Source organism: Miniopterus schreibersii, assembly GCF_964146895.1.
Source record: "Miniopterus schreibersii genome assembly, chromosome: 12".
Taxonomy (NCBI): Eukaryota; Metazoa; Chordata; class Mammalia; order Chiroptera; family Miniopteridae; genus Miniopterus; species Miniopterus schreibersii.
In genome coordinates, this window is record NC_138112.1 from 61,774,709 (window position 1) to 61,794,505 (window position 19,797).

General features: G+C 43.1%; 1 protein-coding gene across 7 annotated transcripts in view; it reads left to right on the forward strand.

The window, feature by feature from the left end:
• LOC308565468 (exostosin-2) overlaps window positions 1–16,276 on the forward strand; it is a 126,016-nt gene extending 109,740 nt beyond the window's left edge. For 6 of the 7 annotated variants that reach the window (XM_081154693.1, XM_081154695.1, XM_081154690.1 and 3 more), the window contains 4 exons: window positions 4,377–4,520; window positions 6,464–6,592; window positions 8,502–8,584; window positions 15,379–16,276. In XM_081154693.1, coding sequence (XP_081010819.1) covers window positions 4,377–4,520; window positions 6,464–6,592; window positions 8,502–8,584; window positions 15,379–15,517 — 495 coding nt within the window. In that variant the 3' untranslated portion in view covers window positions 15,518–16,276. The remainder of the gene's footprint in view (window positions 1–4,376; window positions 4,521–6,463; window positions 6,593–8,501; window positions 8,585–15,378) is intronic. The other variant, XM_081154694.1, reaches the window with a different exon arrangement.
• Window positions 16,277–19,797: the final 3,521 nt, after the last annotated feature.

A 19,797-nucleotide genomic window follows, 5' to 3' on the forward strand; every position in this document is an offset into this window, starting at 1 on the left:
GGTATTAATGTTGTTACCAATCTCTGGCCTCAAATGTAAGGACTACTCAAATTATTACTGAGCCCCTCCTAACCAAGGCATCAAGTTTATTATAACAGACATAGGCTTTTGTTGTTAAAGATATGTGCGGTTAAAAATAGAGGAGGACACTATATGTGGAGGGCTTCAGTCATCCAGGCAAACAATGGACCGATGGCTTTGTGACTTGAGAGAGCTGTGAAGCACTGCTGCTAGAGCCGTGGGGGTATAGTGTGAAGTTTGACATGCCCCCACTACAATATATAAAGGCATTTGTTAGTCATGCCAAAAGGCTGACCCCAGAGCATTTCCCTGAAGTAAAAAGGAAAAAGATGAATTAGAGTAGGAGGTGGGTAGCTGAGAGGAGAGGGGGTCGAGTTTGAGTTCTTGCTCTTTGGGCTGGGAAAATGCTTTACTGTGTACATGATCAACTTTGTGCTACACTGGGGCTCGATTAGAGAGAGCCCGACCCCTTCTGTTCCACTCCGTTTTGATCCTGTAGTCAGCTGCAGAGTTATAGATGAAGTGACAAGGATGGTATCTTGATTGTATCCAGCTGCCTGGAATAGTGAAGGGCAGAGAGGCCTCGCACAAGGAGCAGTGCTCACTACAGGCTTCACAGGAATCTGAAACTCGGGACACCTCGCATGCTTTCAGAGCACTGCAGTCTAGCATCCTGTGACCCAGTGTCACCAATTAAGTCCCTCCAGAGAGAATGCTGATAAGTGTCTTCAGCTAACAGGAAGATGACTGGACTCTTAACAGCATTCAGCCCTAAAACTGTATTTTAGTGCTGCTGGAAATGGGGGCCAAAAAAGAAGAGAGACCCCTTGGGAACGTGATTTCAGCTGCTTTTGCGTGGGTTACAGCGCTGTGCTGACTCTAGTAAATGTAGGAGTGCAGCTTCCATCTAGCAGAGGTTCCCACTGAATGGGTACCTCCCTCTCTCCCCCAATCTCACCCCTTTTCCTCCACATTGCCCATCCCTGGTGTTTAGTAACTGTGCTTGGAGTCTTTCAGAAATCTCTTTAATTCCATTGAGATGAACTGGTGGGACTTCAACAGGCAGGTGCTTGGTGCCAAGAGGAGGAAACTGGCCGCGCATTTTAATGGAGTCTGCCCAGGCCCACAGAGCAAACAGAAGTTATGGCTCACATACTATGTTGTTGCTCTGGGCTCTATAAAACTAATAGTATCATATTATTTTAATCTGCTGAAATATAAACCCCAGCATAGGGAACACAGCAGCAGCATTACACATCTGAGGAAATGTCTGACATGGATTCATTTGTCTGCAGCTATTAGGATGATGCCTGTGGCCGGTTAACTCTGTTGGTTACAACATGGTGTTAATGAGGCCAAGGTTGTGGGTTTGAGTGCCTGTTAGGTGAGCTGGTTTCACACAAAGGAAAGCTCTCTTCACAGCTCCAGACCACGTTCAAGACCCAGGTCAGACATCACATAAAAAGTGTGTAGTAGATGATCACAAGGAGGACTGGGCAAGACAGCGTAATGACTCAGCAAATATCCCTTTACCCGCTTCTGGTAAAGCAATTTAAACCATGTGCTTTAGTGATGGTGAATTATTACCGCGATCTTCACACACAAAGGGTATCACATTATTATTAATGGTGCCGGCTGATCAATACTGCTGCAGACATCCTTTCTGAATTAAGGAGTATAATGGTTCTGGCTGTGATGAACAGAGAAGGCTCTCTGGTTCCGTTCTTTCCCTCAGTGTTTGCCTGCTGAGAGTCGCCGTTCATGCATTCAACACGTGTGTGTGGAATGCTGGCGTGTGCCGCACTCTTTGTGCTTTAGACACCACAGCGGATAAGACAAAGTCTCTGTCCTTGCAGAGTTTAAATTCTGCAGGAGGAAAATAGATAATAAGTAAGTAACAGTAAATAACCTGAACAATTCCAAAAAATGAAAGTTTGGTGAAGCATGGGATGAAGGGACATGATGAAGAATGGCTGGTTGGGGGTGGTGTTTACCTTATAGGCTCTGAGAAAGCCTCTCACAGGAGGTACATTTAAGCAGAGAGCTGCTTATTGAGCAGGAAGCAGCCTTTTGAGGAGCTGGGAGAACATTGCAGTCAAGAAATAGCAAGTGCCAAGGGCCTGAAGTCTAGTCATGATTAAAGAACAGAAAGCAACTGCAGTCTGAGAGAACGTGGTAAGAGGAGAGGTTGAAGACCCTTTAGAACATGTGGAAGAGTTTGGATGTCCTTAGTCAGTAGGAAGCCATTGTTTTGTTTTGGGGATGAAACATTTAAAGACTTTGGGGGAAGTGTTATGGGTTGAAGTGTGTCCCCCTAAAAAAGATATGTTGAAATTCTAACTCTTAGTAACCTTATTTGGAATAGGGTCTTTTCAGAGGTAATCCAGTTAAAACGAGGTCATTGGGTGGGCCCTAACCCATTCTGACTGGTATCCTTATAAAAAGAATTGGACAGAGACACACAGAGGGAAGAAGGCCATGGGAAGACAGGTTTGGAGGGTGCATGTACAAGCCAAGGAGTGCCAGAGACTGATAGCCAACCACCAGAACTCAGAAGAGGCACGGAAGGGTCCTCCCCTCTAGGTGTCAGAGGAAACATGGCCCTCCAACACTTTGATTTTGGACTCGTATGTTCCTGTTGTTTTCAGCCATCCGGTTTGTGTTACTGTGTTACAGCAGCCCTGACAGACTAGAAAAGGGAAGTGCTAACTCACTGGCTCTGCCCTTGGGAAAGCAACGAAGTGTCCTCCCTGGGCTCGGGGACACTTGGGTATTGGGAAGCCTCTGGTGGCTGTAGCAATATGACCACATAACATATATACAGGGTGGGGCAAAAGTAGTTTTACAGTTGTGAGTATATGAACTATAGAGTTTACCCTTATATATTATTAATTATTGTGTTTCCTAAAGAACAGCTGTAAACCTACCTTTGCCCATCCCTGTATGCGGGTAAATATATAATGAAAATAATATAAGTTTTAAATATATGTGTGTATAAAATAGGTTAGAGCCCACTGGTTGAATGATCCTATACAGAATACCCTAATATTGTTGTAGGAATGGTCGTTTTAGAGATGCTCTAATAGTGATTTGGAAGAGCAGGAATGGAAGCAAGGAGATAAGTTAGAAGCCTCTGACAGTCTAGGTGAGAGATGAGGGTGGTTTGAACTGGAGAGAGAGATAGGAGACATGGTAAGAGGTCGTTAGAAGTAGAGCCAGCAGGACTGGCAATGGGTTGGATGTGGGGAGAGGAAAAAGGAGGAGGAAGGAAGGCTGACTCCTAGCTTTTGGCCTTGGGCGGTTGGGTAGGTAATTTACTGAGTAGAGAAGACTGAGAGAGTGGCTTATGGGGATATGGAGTAGAGAGCTACACTTTGGGCATGTTAAGTTTGAGATGCCTGTCGTTTGTTCAGTTGAAGATAGTAAGGAAGTAGTTGGTTGTCTACTTTCAGATGATCTACATTCAGGGCCAGACATAAATGTAGAGGCCATCAGATTATAGGAAATATTTAAAGTGATTGAAACTAGATGAGATTACTTAGAGAGTTTAAAGCAGAGAAGAAGGCCCAGGGCTGGTCCTCAGGAACTCTGTTGTCTAGGGGTCTGGTAAGGGTAAGGAATCATGTTGCTGAAAAGCTGGCAAATTGTCAATACTCACTATTGGTATGAACTTCTTTTCTAAAGGTTAAACGAAACTACACAGAAATGCATGGGGAAAGGTATTGGAAGTACCTCACCCCCAAATTCTGTTTAACAAAACTGTACCTAAGAATATTTTCAAATATGGAAATCTAGTTTTTGTTTTCAATATGTTACAGGTTATAGAATCAGACAGATTGTCTGTACTTAAATTAAGGCTTCTAAAAGGTCCTAAGAATGGCTGGCTGTGTACTGTGGAGAAATAGTTTTTGTTTTGTTTTGTGTGTGTTTTTTAAGAAACAGAGACTTTATAAGTTTTCACCATTACCAAAATTTAATAGAAATCAGGATAGGTAAGTTAGTTGCAGGGTTCCGTTTATTCTTCATTTGTGTGTTCTTTAAGAATGGAACCTATTTATTCATTGTATGTTAAGAGATTGCCTACCGTGGCCCAATTCAGTAAGCTGTTTCTCCACATTACTTGCAATTTCCAAAGCAAGCACAGGAATTTTGGAGGAAATCAGAACCGACATCTGTCTTTGAATATTGGGAGAACTAGCACTGTTCAAATGAACATCTTCAGATGTACATTCTGACCTTAGTTTGTGAAGATTTGAACCTCTGGAGCCTGTCAATACCTGTTTGTGTAACTTCACATTCACTGTGCTTGGTTGTATCTGAACTGCAATGAATTGTTGATGTGTTTGTATCCTTAGGTCTGGCGGGAATTTCCTGACCGGTTGGTGGGTTACCCAGGTCGTCTGCATCTCTGGGACCACGAGATGAATAAGTGGAAGTATGAGTCCGAGTGGACTAATGAAGTGTCCATGGTACTCACAGGAGCAGCATTTTATCACAAGGTAAGGTATGGGGTAGCTTGGGGTGGGCAGTGGGGTCTGAGTTGACTGAAAGTATGATACTCACTTTATTTGGTCTAGTTTAATTTTTGCTGAGTTAATGAAAAATGTTCTACTCTGAGGTCCTAGAAGGCCATGTTTTATGATATTTTTTAAAGAATAAACTCATTTTTCTAGTTATAAAATATGTGCTCATAATGGGAAATAGGGAAACTTAAGAACAAATTTTATTATATAAGAGAAGTCACTTGTATATTACTTAGAACCATTGTTGTTGTTTAGATGTTTTTTCCACTTTGCCTTTTATTTATTTACTTATGCACATATACATATGTACCGTTATAAATATTCGCACTGGCCTATTTTAATGTATTATGTTGTGAGCATTTTCTCATGTCATTAACATTTCTTCACAGTTTCCTTCTTAACATAATTGCTAATATACCATTATATTAGTATTCCATAAATTATGTATAACTTTTATTCTATTATTGCGTGTTTAGGTTGTTTCTAACTTTTTTGCTGTTTTAGAAAATGCTTAATACTGTAGCTAATGTTTAATGATTAATATCCATTTTTTAACTGTTTATACTTTTGACAATTATGATAGATTCCTGGAAGGAGAATTCTATCAAAGGGAATGAACATTTTGGGGAGGTTGTGATATATATATTTTTCTACGTTTTCAGTATTGTTTGTACCAATATACACTCCACCAGCAAAATATAAAATTATCTTACCATAGCCTCCCTTGCATGAAATGCACATGAAAATGGATCTCAATGTTTTAACTGATTTGATTACTAGTGAGATTGAAATTCCTTTTGTTTATTTATGAGCCTTTTGTATTTCCCCTTGTCTGAGAATTATTACTTCTTGTTTTTGACTCTTAATTGGAGAGCGATTGAAGGGTGTGCACTGGACTTTAGAATATCTGGTTTGATAATAGAGTGTTCCCTGGAAGTGTATGGTTTAATTAGATAGTAACAACTTGTCCATTGTCAACAGTGGCATAAGGAACTGATGTGAGGAGAAAGGTCTGTTCAGCCCACACAGTTCATTCAGTTAACTAAGCTGTGTCTGTATTGATTGCTTGTCGTTATCTCAGCACTGCTACCCTCGTGCTTTTCAGGGCTCTAGATCCAGAAATGGTTTTTGTTCCTAGTAAGAAATAAATAAATAAGGTTTATAATTTAGGGGGTTTATGGTAGTAGATTGTATACACTTTTTTAAAATTTTTGCCCATGAGCCCGGCCGGGCGTGGCTCAGCGGTTGAGCGTCGACCTAGAATCTAGGCGATCGGGGTTCGATTCCCGGTCAGGGCACATGCCCAGGTCATGGGCTTGATCAATGACTCTCTCATCATTGATGTTTCTGTCTCTCTCTCTCCCCCTCTCCTTTCCTCTCTCTGAAATCAATAAAGATATATTTTAAAATAAATAAATAAAATAAAATAAAATTTTTCCCCATGAATTTCTATACTATTTCATGTGTAGGTTATCGCAGTTTCAGAATTGCCTCCTTTTTGTAAAAAGCATATGCCTTTGCAACGTCGATCCACCATTAATTTATCTCTGTTTCTCTTTGCAGTCTATGGAAAGAATAGAGAAAACAAGATTGAGCATTGTGACTTGAGGGGAAGGATTTAGTAAAGATGAATATGTAGTGTGTCTCTGAACAGTATTTGTAAAACAATCAGTCCAGAGGGCCCGCATCCTACGAGGGCTTCCCTTTGTACCTCGACTCTGCTTACAATAGGTGATTTTGAAAAGAATAGCAATATTAAAGATCTTGATCATCTGACCAGAAGCACTCTAATACTTCCTTTGCCCTTTCTGTTGAGACAGCCTTGTGATTAATCTTAGGAGCGTGACTGAGTTGCACTTTGTGTGTCAGCCACAGGGAACTGCTATTTGAATGTTTCTTCTTTTTGTCTCACCTGATAGTATTTTAATTACCTGTATACCTACAAAATGCCTGGGGACATCAAGAACTGGGTGGATGCTCATATGAACTGTGAAGACATTGCCATGAACTTCCTGGTGGCTAATGTCACGGGGAAAGCTGTCATCAAGGTAGGAGGCATCCTTGTCCAGCTCTGCCGCTGACTTGCTTTGTGATCTTGGGCACGTCTCTTTTCTCTGAGCTTGCGAAGTTCTCATAACTGTAAATGAAGTACTGGACTAGATGAACTTGAAGCTCCCTTTTCGCTTTTTAAGATTCTGTGAGTGACACTGTCACATTGTAAAATTGAAGGCTTTGATAATTTAAACGTATTTTCCTTTTTTTACACAGTTACTTTAGTTACTGTTTTTAAACTTCAGTATCCGGCTGTGATGGTCCATCTACAAATTGTTTTAAAAAAATTAATTTTATTCTCAAAGCTGATTTGAAATCTAGTTCTTTTGGCTAAAGGATACAGTTTGTGTCTTTCTTAAGGTAGCCAATCTTTTTTATAGATATTGAGAAGATAGTACACTTTGTACCATTATAACTGTAGCTGTCCTAAACATTGTTTTTAAATACTGATTACAGGTGTTAAAAATTACCTTCCCTATAATATATTAAAGATCTCATGGGGATAGATATCTTTTGAAATGTAGATTTTGCTCAAATTAGATCCTGAGATATGTAGAGAGTGCACACTTTTTTTATGAGCAGAATCATCTTAACCTTTTTTCATTCTGGATTAGAATTCCATCTATGACAATGGGCACTCCTTCTAGGCCAGATTCCTAATACTAGAATCTTCCTATATTGGAAGCATAGTATGACATTCCCGAATGATTCCTCAAACAGTGGTGCCTCAGTTTTTGAACATCTGTTGAGGAACATTATGGGTTATGAACACTGTAAACCCGGAAGTAAATGCTTCGGTTTTCAAACACGCCTCGGAAGTCGAACATGCCACACGGCTTCCGCTGAGGGCAGGATCCTGAGGCCCAGCTGTCGGCTGTTGATCCCTTGGTTTTCTAACGTTTCAGAACTCGAACGGGCTTCCAGAACAGAGTACATTCGAAAACGGAGGCACCACTGTACTATTAACTGATGAGAGGAGCCAAATTAAATCCCAGTGACTAAGGAAAGTGGGAAGTCACTGTCTGTGCTCTCATACCTGACCCAGTCCTCATCTTGTCCCCCACCTCTCTAACTCCATGGGCAGCTCGCTGCCAGGAAAATTAGTGTAAATTGTGAAACTCATTTTAAAGGAAGTTTATCTCCAAATTTGCTTTTTGACATGCTTCAAGGTTGCTTTTTGGCTCTGCCTGTGTACTCTGGATAGGAATTCCTGGTGTCCCGTGCTTCTTAACTTTGCCTTAGTTGGTGTCTAGCTTTCTCCCCCTTCTGCCCCTCTGCTGTTTACTTACCTTCACTGGGTTAGGGTAGCAGCTTCCCATGAGTTTGTTAGAAAAAGCATTGGAAGTTTAAGGTTTGGGAGTGTGGGGGAGAATCAGGAAGAAGGATTCAGAGGATGAAGGACCATTGGATTGTTTTTTCTAATTCAAGGGAGTTGCAAAATAACCTGGCATCTTTAAGAGCTTGGTGCGGCTCATAGAGTTTGCCACAAGCTGGGAGAAGGCGAAAGAGCGCCTGTTGGAACTAAGGTTACGGTGAAAGTTATGGGAAGCTGTATTTCATCGCCCTTATGGCTGCAAGAACAAATGGTGTTTATACAAGGACCTTGGCAGTGAGAAAACAGTCATTAAACAGGAATTAAGGAGCTTGTCATCACCACTTCTTTCCAGTTACAGAAGGCAAAAGCCCTCCAAGCCTTTTTTATTGGGCCCTTGTGAGTTCTGCTGTTGGCCGAGCCAGACAGAATTGAATGGAGGAATGGTGAGAGGTGTGTGTGTGTGTGTGTGTGTGTGTATAGAGGGAACAGGCATCTCCACTTCCAGAACAGAAGCATGCAGAGTGGTGTCACAAGCATGATTTTATTGTCCTTGGTGCTGACAGCCAGGTATTTTTGTGTTCCTCTGGCAGGTAACACCACGAAAAAAATTCAAATGTCCTGAATGCACAGCCATTGATGGGCTTTCTTTGGACCAGACACACATGGTGGAGAGGTGAGTGAGCCTCTTTCCAAAAGTCCACCCTAGCTTCTGATCCCCATTTCCTGCCTAGGGCCTGTTTATGGGACTTTTTTGGAAATGTAAGGACAGCAGCTGGTAGCCATAGTCACCTCCTTCTGCACTGTGGGAATTGGGTTAGTTCAAGCCCAGGTCACCCAAAGAATTAATTTGGAATGCTACTCACTCAATTTGTAATGGCTGGAAGGGTCTTAAAAATATAGCTGGCCTTAAGCTCCAGAAGCCAGACTCTCCATTTAGACTATAAGCAGTTCACCATCCACAGTCATTTGAGTGGAAGCTAGTTAATTCCAAGGAAACACTGGGTGGTTTTTCAGGGTAATATCTCCATGTTACAGTAAAAGTTTGATCAGAAAGAATTAAACCAAACCCACCAGAGACAAATTACCTTTGCTGACACTACTAAAACACCTAGCAAGAACAGAATTGAAAGCACAGGTCTTTCCATTGCAGAGAGGGAAGCAGGGCGGCTCTGAAACACTCCCTTTATTCCCACTCAGTCAGTTCCTCAACAGGCACAGCTTTGTGTGGAGGTAACACTAGGCCTTGTAGGTGAGTCTAAAAGGAGTGGAGGTGCATGTCTTCCCTGAAGACCGTAATAATCTTACAGTAGACCTAGTAGTTCTCTCTTGTAACCCAAAGGTCCCCAAGCTTTGAATCTCTTGAATCAAACCCAGTTCTTCCAAAAGGCAGCTCCTTGTGCAAAACAGCAAGCTCTGACATCCATAGCACTATTGTCAAGGGACCCAAATCCACTCAGAGAATGTTACAGTAGCTTTGTAGAATGGGATTCTAGTTCAAGTTTCCACAGGCCTCACATGCTTCTGTTTGCAGCATTCATTTCTTAAATCCATCAGCCATAATAACATCCTTTAGGCTTGGAGGATTTTTTGTACAGAAAGTTGTTCTTTTCAGTTGGCCTGGATTCTTCTATAATGCTTTACTCCTCCTTACTCTTCGTCTCCAAATAGTCTGTCTCTTTCATGTATAAATATCTGCCCCAAATGACATGATTGTTACCAACTGTCAATGTGATATATTATTGTGATTTGGGAAATATCTGTCACTGGTTTAAATATTACACTGTCAAGGGCAGTGACATTAACTGTGATAGCTCATTTGGAAGAGAGACCCCGCCTATATTTCTGTTGGAATACATGAAGTTGTTATTTAAACCTACCACTGTTCTCTGTGTCTGGGAGAATATATAGCATTAAGCAATTGGTTATTAATCAGGCTAAGTTAAAAGGTGGGCTTATATAGTCCAAGAAAGGCATTGTAGGGAGAAAAGTTGACCTGATAATGGCCATGAAGCTCATGTTAAGGCTAAACAACTCTTGTCTAGCACCACCGTGTTCATTGCAAATGTGAAGAGACTTAAAATGCAGTGAGAGAGATTTAAGTTAGATATATTTATTACTAAATACTGAAGAAAGTAACCAAGGGAGATGTGGATGCCTCCTATTAGAAAGAGGCTTTTGAAAATAGAATTAGTCAGCTTCCCAGATGTTAGGCTTGAATCAAATTATATCAGTTTACAATGAACAACAACAAATATATATGCACCCCAAAGTTAATCCAAAGCTACATGAGATAAGTGGACAAGGGAGGCTCAAAATGTTATCATTGATCAGAGGGAAAAGAAGTGACTTCTTGCTAGGTTGATTATTAGGAATAATTTTGTAAAAGAGGTGGTATTTGAAGTGAGGCTTCAGAGATCCCTAGGATCCCAGCCGATGATACTCTGGGCAAGAAGGGGATATCCCAGGAAGGGGAACTGTATAGTCAAAGATGCCCATCAACAAGTTCAAGGTGTGTTTAGCAAGCAGTTAAGTTCATTCCATGTCACCTGTACCTCAGGGTACCCAGATAGTTCACGAGAGGATTTAGTCTATAGAATTCCAGCTGGTGAGCTGGGAAGGAAAGGATGGAATTAGAGGATCACTGCTGTGCAGACTCTGAAGAAGTGATGGGTCTAGGCCATGGACATCGATGGCGGCTAGCAAGTGGCATGGCAAGTAGACATGCTGTGTCTCCTGATGAGTGTTCACCTCTGAAGTATCTCTTGTCCCAAAATCAAATCTGATTAAGACTCTAGATTTAAATACTGATAGACAAGACTCACAGGGGACAGATGAACGCATCAGAGGACACCATGGGATGCAGTCAGTAAGTCTGAATATGGAATGGGATGAACGACCCAGTTTCTTCAACAAATAGCTGGAGAAAAAGGAGGGGTCACCTGTAGACTAAAAGAGACTTAAAAGAGACTATCAGCCAATTGCAACATATGGAACTTATTTGGATCTTGAATCAAATTGTAGAAGAAATAAAATTATGAGTTAACCTAGAAGGAAAAAAAAGTTCAATTTGGCTAGAGCATCGAGTAGGCCCGTTAGTGCCAAAATGCTTTGAATCCCCAATTAAGGAACCTGAATGTTTTTCTTCAGGCTCTGGTAAGCCATAGAAGGTTTGAACAGGGGGTAGCTTTTTTTCTTTTTCTTTTCCTGTATTCCCAGTCTGTTGTTTACATGCAGCAGGGTAGTGTTGTTTTGAGATTAATTTGGAAGTAGTGCATAGGATGGAATGAAGTAAAGAGATTGAAGAACAGTTAGAAGGCTTAAACTAAACTAAGTGTGGGAAGGAAGGAAGGAATGGCAAGAGATTTTTTTTTCCCCCCGAAGGAAGATGTGCCAGAACTTATTTCCAGCTGGATAGGTGTGGGAAGGTTATGGAGAAGGAGTTGAGATATATAACTTCTAGATTTCCCATCAGGAAGAATGGTAGTGCCTTTAACAGTGGAAGTGGTATTGTTAGGAGGAGGCACTAATTAGGGGAGGGGTGGGGTGAATAGTTCTACCTTTAACAGTATAACTGAGGACAGGAAGATATTGTAATCCTGGCTGAAGTTGGAGAGCTGTAAGGTAGGTGATTTGGGGCTTTTGCCCTCTGCATATTCAGGTGTAGATATGGGGCAGGCAGTTGAAAATGTGGAGCTAGAATTCTAGAAAGAAAATTAAAACAAAGCTATTTGGAAGACATCTGCCCAGAGATGGCAGTTGACTGAAGAAAGACCAAGGGCAGAATCTTGAGAAATTGTGGCATTTAGGAGACAGACAGAAAGAGTAACTGAAAACAGAGAAGTGGCCACTGGAGAGGTCAGGAGAGAACCAAGATCTGCAGTGCTCAGAAGCAGCGGATAAGCAGGGAACATGCAGACTGGGAAAAGGCCTTTGAAAGGAATGGTCATTGGTGACTTTGAAAAATAATGTCATAGAGGGTATAGAGTGTGGGTCTCTGGTGAAGAAGTAGAGTTAGTGAATCTAAACTACCCTTTTGAGAAATTTGATAGGGATTCAGTCTTGAAATCAGAAATTGAGTAAAACTATTTGATTTAAAGACTGTATCACTGAATTATTAAATAAGGCATTTAGATTGGGAGGGAAGAAGATGATTTAAGCCATCTCGTGTAGACCAAGAAATGGACTGTAGAGTTCATTGCCTTTATTTTTGTAATGGTTCCCTTTGCAGAGTACACATTTTGCAACAACAATGAAAGGAATTAACCACTTTGCGAGTTCTGAACCTCGTGTTGGGTTTTGTGGTTCAATAAGCTTATTTATTCTATCTTTAGGTTCCAGAATCAGAAATCTCAGTTGCATAGGAAAGTAGCTTGTACTACCCAGCATCCATTTCCAGGTTCTGCTGTTATTTCTTTAAGAGCCAGAAGAATTTGTTACTGCTCACTTTGACCAATAGCTTCAGTAAGGTCAAGGCAGTATGGCGGACGGTGTTAAGTAAAAGAACATAGTATTTTGATTCAGTCCAATCATTGTTCAAATGGGTTTACCACTTGTTAGCTGTCTGACTTAAGGAAATTGACTTACCTTGTCTGAACTTCAGTCTTTTCATCTCCTAAAATGGGAGTATTAATATCTATCAAATGACAGTGTTCATTCATTGGTTCAACAAATATTTATTGAGCATCTTTGTACCAAACACTGTATTATATGCTGGTGAGTAAAGTAATAATACATGAAAGCTTGTAGCAAAGTGCCTGGCAGAATTTGTTTCCTTCTCAATTTCTGTGGCATTAGTCCTGAAGGCTTCTGGTTACTTTAGGTAATTGTATGTGTTGGAAATGAAAACAAAAAACCATTAGTCCTTTCTCCCCCCAGATACTTCCAGACTTTAGAGATAGACATTGGCAGTTCTTGGCCTGTTTGTACTCAATTAGAAAACAGCCCAGGGGAACAGTTACTGATGGGGTAGCTGGACAACTGACAACTCAGGTGGGCACCAGGAGCAAGCCAAGCTCGTCTACCCTAGTCTATTCCCTAACTTAGATCAGATCCCCTGTGTGAAAAGAAAGTAGGAAATGTTGCCAGTACCTGGCGGGAGAGTTCAGGACCTTTACCATTCAGAGTGGCCAGCCAGTGCAGGCTGTGTGGAGAGAAAGACGTACTCACGAAACCTGGGTAAGCCAGGGGTAGCTGTCAGCAAGGCAGGCTGGCCCGAGCTCCGCTGGCCTCTTGCCGGTGGCCTGGCCCTGTTGGCAGATCTAGGTACAGAGGAGACATTGTCCTCAGTATTCTCCAGGGGGCCGTGGAGCCTCTCTGCTCTGCCAAGAGCCATGATTCTTCTTTAGTACATACGCGCTGGTACCTTATCCTGGGCACAGCTGGGCTTTGCTAGCCAGACTCTACAGGCGCAATAGCTGGAAACTAAAAGAATCCGTACATAATTACAGGCAGAACAACTGTCAAAAGTAAGGCCCTGGAGAGGTTTGACTTTGCCACTGCTGTGACCCCATTATTTGAGGAGAGGGAAGCTGTTGTTCAGTGCTTGCTTCATACCATTTTGTTGAAAATCCTCAGTCTTTTTGCCCAGTTTCTCTTCAATTTGGAACTTATAAATATGGCCTCCTGAGTCTCAATGACTACCAGCAGAAGGGAAGCTCTGTTCCTTGCGAGTTATGGTCAAGTGTGATGAAGAACGAAGGCTCTATTGCTGGTTGCAAGCGTGGATTGAAACCCGGCTCCACACGCTCCAGCTCTTGACCCTTGGCCAAGTTATTTAACCTCTCTGTCCTAATGTCTCAGCCCACATCACGAAACAGCGACAAACACAACCCTTGGGCATATAGAGGGGGTCACTTTAAGGAATCAGTAAGATTGTGTATGTAAATTATTTGGCATGTAGTAGATGCTCAATAGTTGTTCATTTCTAGCTGCTCCCCTTGGACCCTAGAATTGTGTTAATAAATTTGTGTTACCTCATAAGTAAGACTCTGGCCCTAGGAGCCAGAATGCCTGAGTTTGGCCCTGCCTCTTACTAGTCACTTGGTGTTTGGATATCTTACTGGGCCTCTCTGTGCCTCAGTCTTCCCAGTGTAAAATGAGGGTAATATAGGACCTGCACCATAGGGCTCTCGTGAGGGTGAAATGGATTACTACTATATGGAAAGCACTCTTAATGCAGTAAGTGTTAGTTCCTGATTTGTGGTGCTGGTGGGCACGATATTAGCGAGGAGAGCTCAAAATGAAATAGTAACAGATATTTCCAGAAACATAGTGGCCAAAGTGAAAAGAATTGAGAATGACTGGCTTTTTTATTAATTGGTTGTTGATTCAAATGCTTTGAACCAAAGCTTATAGTACTTCTGAGGACAGAAGAGACTTCTGCTCTGTGTCTGGAAATTCAGCCCCTTCTTGTGAATGGTTGTGCCTCTGATTAGTTTGTTCTTATTGTAGCTCTCAGGTGCTGTGGCCTAACTGAGGAGAGGGCATATTGACCTTTCTGAAATCCATCCTTGAGCTCCCCTCAACTTCAAACGCAGTTTTTACAGGCTTGTTATTCCCCTCTGGTCTGATGCTGAAGTGTCCTCATTACCCAGCTGTCACTCTCAGTTGGCCTGATTGACCAGAACCACTTCCCGCCAGCGTGCCTGACCTGCTCACCTCCTAGGAGGTTACTCACCAGGCGGGGGTGGGGGGTGGTGGGGGTAGGGGTGGGGGTGGGGAGGAGGGTTAGGAAGCTGACTCTCCCCTGCTCCTGCAGTGCTGGGCTGTTCTGTCACCCAGTTGGTTGTTGGCTGCTTGTTCTGACATAGACAAGGCTCAAAGTATGGAAGATGTTCTATGTGAACTTCAGCTTCCTAGAAGAGCTTGTGGGAGTTGACTGGTAATTCCCAGAGATGGCCACTTACAGGCCTTCAGCAAATGTTGGTTGAATGGGTGAAGAGTTTATTGTTTGAAATTGAGGTTCCCACCCCCATTAGCTTCTTTTTGCTTCCATTGTTCCATGTGTAAGAGCTTACCCTCTGCCTGTTAAACCCCAGTAAGCTCAGATCCAAGTGGCTTTTTTCCTTTCCACCAGTTGCCTTCTCTTTAGCTGGCAGAGATGGGGTTAAGAATTGTTGGCAGCTAATCCACCTTAGTTTGAGGCCTGCTCGTGCTGATCTGGAAGAATGACTGGAATTTAAGGGGGAGGGGAAGAGGTATTCTGACCTTTGCAGGCCCTCCAAGCAGCATTCCCTGTTCACTTTCTCCCACTGAACTAGTAGCCAGAGTACCCCCAGGTCACTTCTTTTGTCCACACCCTTTCAGCCTTTTTAAGAACCTGGGAGCAGGCTGGGGCTACTTGGGTTTCTTCTGTTGATGTTGAATATTATGTATTTTGTTCTCATCTCTCTCGAACATTTTCTCTTTTCCCCCCACCCCCATTCCTCTCATCTGCTCAACTGCCCTCCTGCTCCCCAAACTCCGCAGGTCTGAGTGCATCAATAAGTTCGCTTCAGTCTTTGGGACAATGCCTCTTAAGGTGGTGGAGCACCGTGCTGACCCTGTCCTGTACAAAGACGACTTCCCTGAGAAACTGAAGAGCTTCCCCAACATCGGCAGCTTATAAACCTGCCAAGGCTGGAGGTCTGAACATTAGGCTTGGACAAAGGAAGAGCACAACAGCCTCCCCAGCACTTCTGATTGAGGTTAGGGACGTTGGAGTGGAAGATTGACATACTGGATCTTGACATGTACCCCTTGACCTACTTTCTCAAGAATGGGAACCTCAGGAGGATACCTAAGCACCTTGAGCTGGGCATGCTCTGTTCAGGGGTTTCTATGATCTCATGGTGTCTTTTTGAAGATGCCAAGCAGAAGCCTTGGAGGCGCGCTCCAGGTTTCTGTCCAGCTCAGTCTCCTTGGTTTCCAGTTCTGACAGAACCATCCAAAAGAAACTTCACTGACTGGAAGACTGCTGAGGAGAGAAACCTACCAGCCCATTTTAGATTCAAGGAATCGTGGAGAAAATACCCATATCTCACTTTTAGTTATTTCAAATCAGTGAGTTCTTCGGAGGAAAAGCCACGCTCAGAATTTGGTGCAAAATCCAAACATCGTAGTGGGATTTGACATACAGGGTAAGGCAAATGTTGTTCTTATGGAAGATAATACAATAATTAAAAATAATAATACAAGAATAAACTCTTCACGTACTTGCAACTGCAAACCTACTCTTGCCCCACCCTGTGCGCCTGGAACCTGGGGCACTGGACTCATGCAGAGAGAAGCATCATCTGCTGAGCTGGGATCCTATAAGCTCCTTGAACTATTCCTATTTGGTTTGGCTTTTTGATATGATTAAAATTGTTTTTTACTCCTTTTTCTACTATGTCTAAAACAGTGATTATCGGTGGTCTAAGGAACATCTTTTGTGTATTTAACTGCATCTTCTCTTACCTCCCATCTGCGTCCACGTCTGGGAAGACACAGCCAGGAGGAATATCTGGTGCCTTGTGTACCAATCAAACAGAGTAAGATCCCCAAACTAAGCATTCTAGGAGAAGATGTTTCCCAAAACCTTCAAAGGTTTTGTTTGTTCCCTTATTAGGTACGGCCAGTCTTTTGTAGCTATTCTCAGGGAAAAACAGAGGGTCACCAATAGCCATACACTGAGTCACTCTAGCAAGTACCATGCTGTGAAAGTTGAGGGAGTTGTTACCCCACCCCAAGGGGATGCCAGAGCTTCCCTCATTCTCTTGGTATAAACGTAACGTTAGCCAGGGAGGTTCTGGCTAATGTTAAATGCTGCTATAACAACTGCTTTGCAATAGTTGCTGGTATATTTAAATCATTAAATTTCAGCATTTAGTAATACTGCACATGTGTGAATTATACCTCTTAAGCCCAGTTGATGAACAAATCTACTCTGGCAAATGTTAGATGTTGTGGATTCAAAACAGATTTATCTGGCTCTAATATTAAGATTAGCCACAGTTTGGGCTTTAGCCATAACATATGTCCCCAGAACACAAAATATAGAACAATTTGCCTGGAATATGGATGTAATTACTGAAACCTAGTTGTATGCCAGTCCAAGTCACTAGTACATCCTATTGTTCTGTTGAGTGACACAAAGGTGAGCAGTGATGATGCTGTCGTGTTTGACCTTGTCATTTTTGCAAGTCACTTCACATGTGCCGATGAACTTCGAGAGGTCAGAGAAAAATTTGTGCAGTAGTAAAATTGGAAGTGGAAATCATGAGAGTTTTGCTTTTCATGTTAAAGAGTGAAAGAATTGTGGACTTCTAGGTGGAAGAAATGAGGGACCATCTCATTCAGTTCATTCACTGTGCAGAGGCAGACACTGAAGCTGTGACTTTTTCGACATAGTGCAGTGCAAATATGGGTGCTCAAGAAATACTTTTTATTTGGATAGTTACATACTAGTCAGGGCGTATGGGAAGGCATTTTGTCTCATATTCCTAATACTGGGGGTGGTAGGATAGGAACCAAGAGAAAGTGATTTCTTTTGTCACCCAGATACCAGTAGCTGACAGTACCACTGACCTTTTGGAGAGCACTCTAGCTTGCTTTTCAGGTTTGGGGCAGATGGGGGGAGAGCCTCGCGTTTAAGTAGGCGCTAGAAGTCAGGAGTGGTGCTCACGTTACTTTATTTAAATCTATTACTTCACCATGTTCTCCCTCAGCCTGGCTCCTCCAAATGTGTCTGTCCATGTTGACACCACTGAAGGCGCTGCCGTAGTGGCTGGTTTCTCATCCACTTCTCCATCCCAGTGGGTTTTTGTTTTGTTTTTTCCCCCAAGCCTTGTTAGCCCTTTGATTTTGGAAGAACTCTTTAATCTGAGATCATTGGGAGCCCTGGGGAACTGTGTCAATGTGGTTTTATCACTTTCTTAAGGTCATTGGCCTTCTAAGGGTGTTAAAACTTCAGTTAAAGTACCTCACTACCTCCAGAAATATTGGGAGTTAGATATTACAACATATCATAAAATAATTTCTGTCATAGAATGAGTATTGTATCCTAGGCACTTGAAACTGACCTTGAAGGTTGTCTCCTGTGAGCAGATAGGCATATAGACTGTGATCATGACTCAGGGATTCAGAGGGTCTAGCACTACACCCCCTTGTGAGTGGATTTCTGAGCTGCTCACCAGCAGGCCTCACCCATGAGCTTGGTTCTCAATCATCTGCCCTTGGGATGCCACAGGGCCTGGTTTCAGAAGCAGAACAATAATACTAATGAAAACGTCCTGTCCGGCCCTACAGCAGACAACAGCTGGGTTTAGATTAAGAAATCTTTTTTAAGAAAGTGCATCCTACTAGCCTGCATGGAAGATGAACCTGAGCTGGCCCAGCCCCCATCTGTGTACTCGATCACTGCCTTGCCCCTCGGAGGGGCCGCTTATAGAGCAAGGTCAGAAGCACTTTTTTGCAGGCTAACATTAGCGTTAATGTTCTTGTGTATGTTCCCAAGCCTCACACATGTTTAGGCAGGAACCTCCTTTTCTGGAAAAGTTAAAGAGGAAAATATCAGTTTGTGTTCTCAGACTCTCTGGTTCTTTCCTGCAGATGGTGCTGTATTGTGTCCTCTTGGTACTCAGTGTCATGATGTTCAAAATTGACCACTCTGGCTCTGCACCACTGCCTGCATGCTTCCAACTGGGCCTCACACCTGTGCTTCTTAGGGGCTAGTTTCTCTCCAACCTTTGGGAAAAAGTGACAATCATCCTGGCCTGTATTGACCAGGACTGGGAGCTGGAAGAGGCAGCTCCCTCTTTGCTCTCATTTGCCAGAGAAATTGCTAATAACGCCACGATTTTAACTGCTTCCTAGTACGGTAGTCTAATTGGAGTGTGAAGTATTCCTACCACTGGAAGACAGTATGTTTCTAGCCACAAGTTCTGAAGATATGACTGCTGGGTTAAAATCCCAGGCCTTTAATGGCTTTCCGCCGAGGTAGAATGAGGAAGCAGATAGAGCGGAAACCAGGCTTAGGAAGTGGTTCGTTCCGGGGCGACACTCCCTGGGTTTGCAGGTGGAAGATCTGTGGCAACCCAGCTTCAAGAGGAAAGGTTTGGGGTGTTGGAAGTTTCCTATGAACCACCCATTCTGAGCCTGGTGGGTTTCTTTAGCTTTGGGGGCAGTAGCTTCTTTTTGGGTAGGCTGCTTTTTCCATTTCTCTTGGCCCAGGTAATCTGTTGCAGCAAAAGAAGCCACAGTGGGCTGTTCCCCCAGCAGCTCTGGCACAGAGAGGCAGAGACAGAGTGCTAACCTGGCCCCAGCTACTTACAGCCACTTCCTGAGGAGCAGCTCTGGCAGCAGCGCCAACCATGTTGGCAGGCAGCTGCCATCCAGGAAGACTTTGGAAGCAATTTGAGCTTTCCACTGCAGGGCCCAGAGGCAGTGAAACCTGTGGGGCCTGTCTGCTCACCTCATCCCAGAGCTCTGTTCCAAGCCCTGGGCTCCCATCCTAGGCTGGTGTTTGATCCTCACTACTTTCTGCTTCTAAGTAAAATCCAGGACAGCTTCTGGCCTCATTATGCCAACCGTGAACAGGCTTCAGGGAGCTGCTCCTGGCAGTAGAAAGTTAGGCTGCCAGGACCCCACTCTCAATTTAGGATGTTCCCTCTCTCTCTAGAATGGTGATTCTAAGCTCAACTCAGCCTCTCTCCCACCTCCATTAGTGGACTCGGGGATCCCCAGCCTCAGGCTTTGTGACTTCCAGGTTCCTGGAGAAGGTGTATGGGTCTATACAGCCAGCTTTGGGCCATGGATTTTTAATGTCAGGCCCATCATTTCTGGCAACACAGGGAAGGTGACGGGAGAGTTTGACCCCCTCTCCTAGCTTGAAAGGGTGACTGACGATCGGCGATATCTGGCATTTCA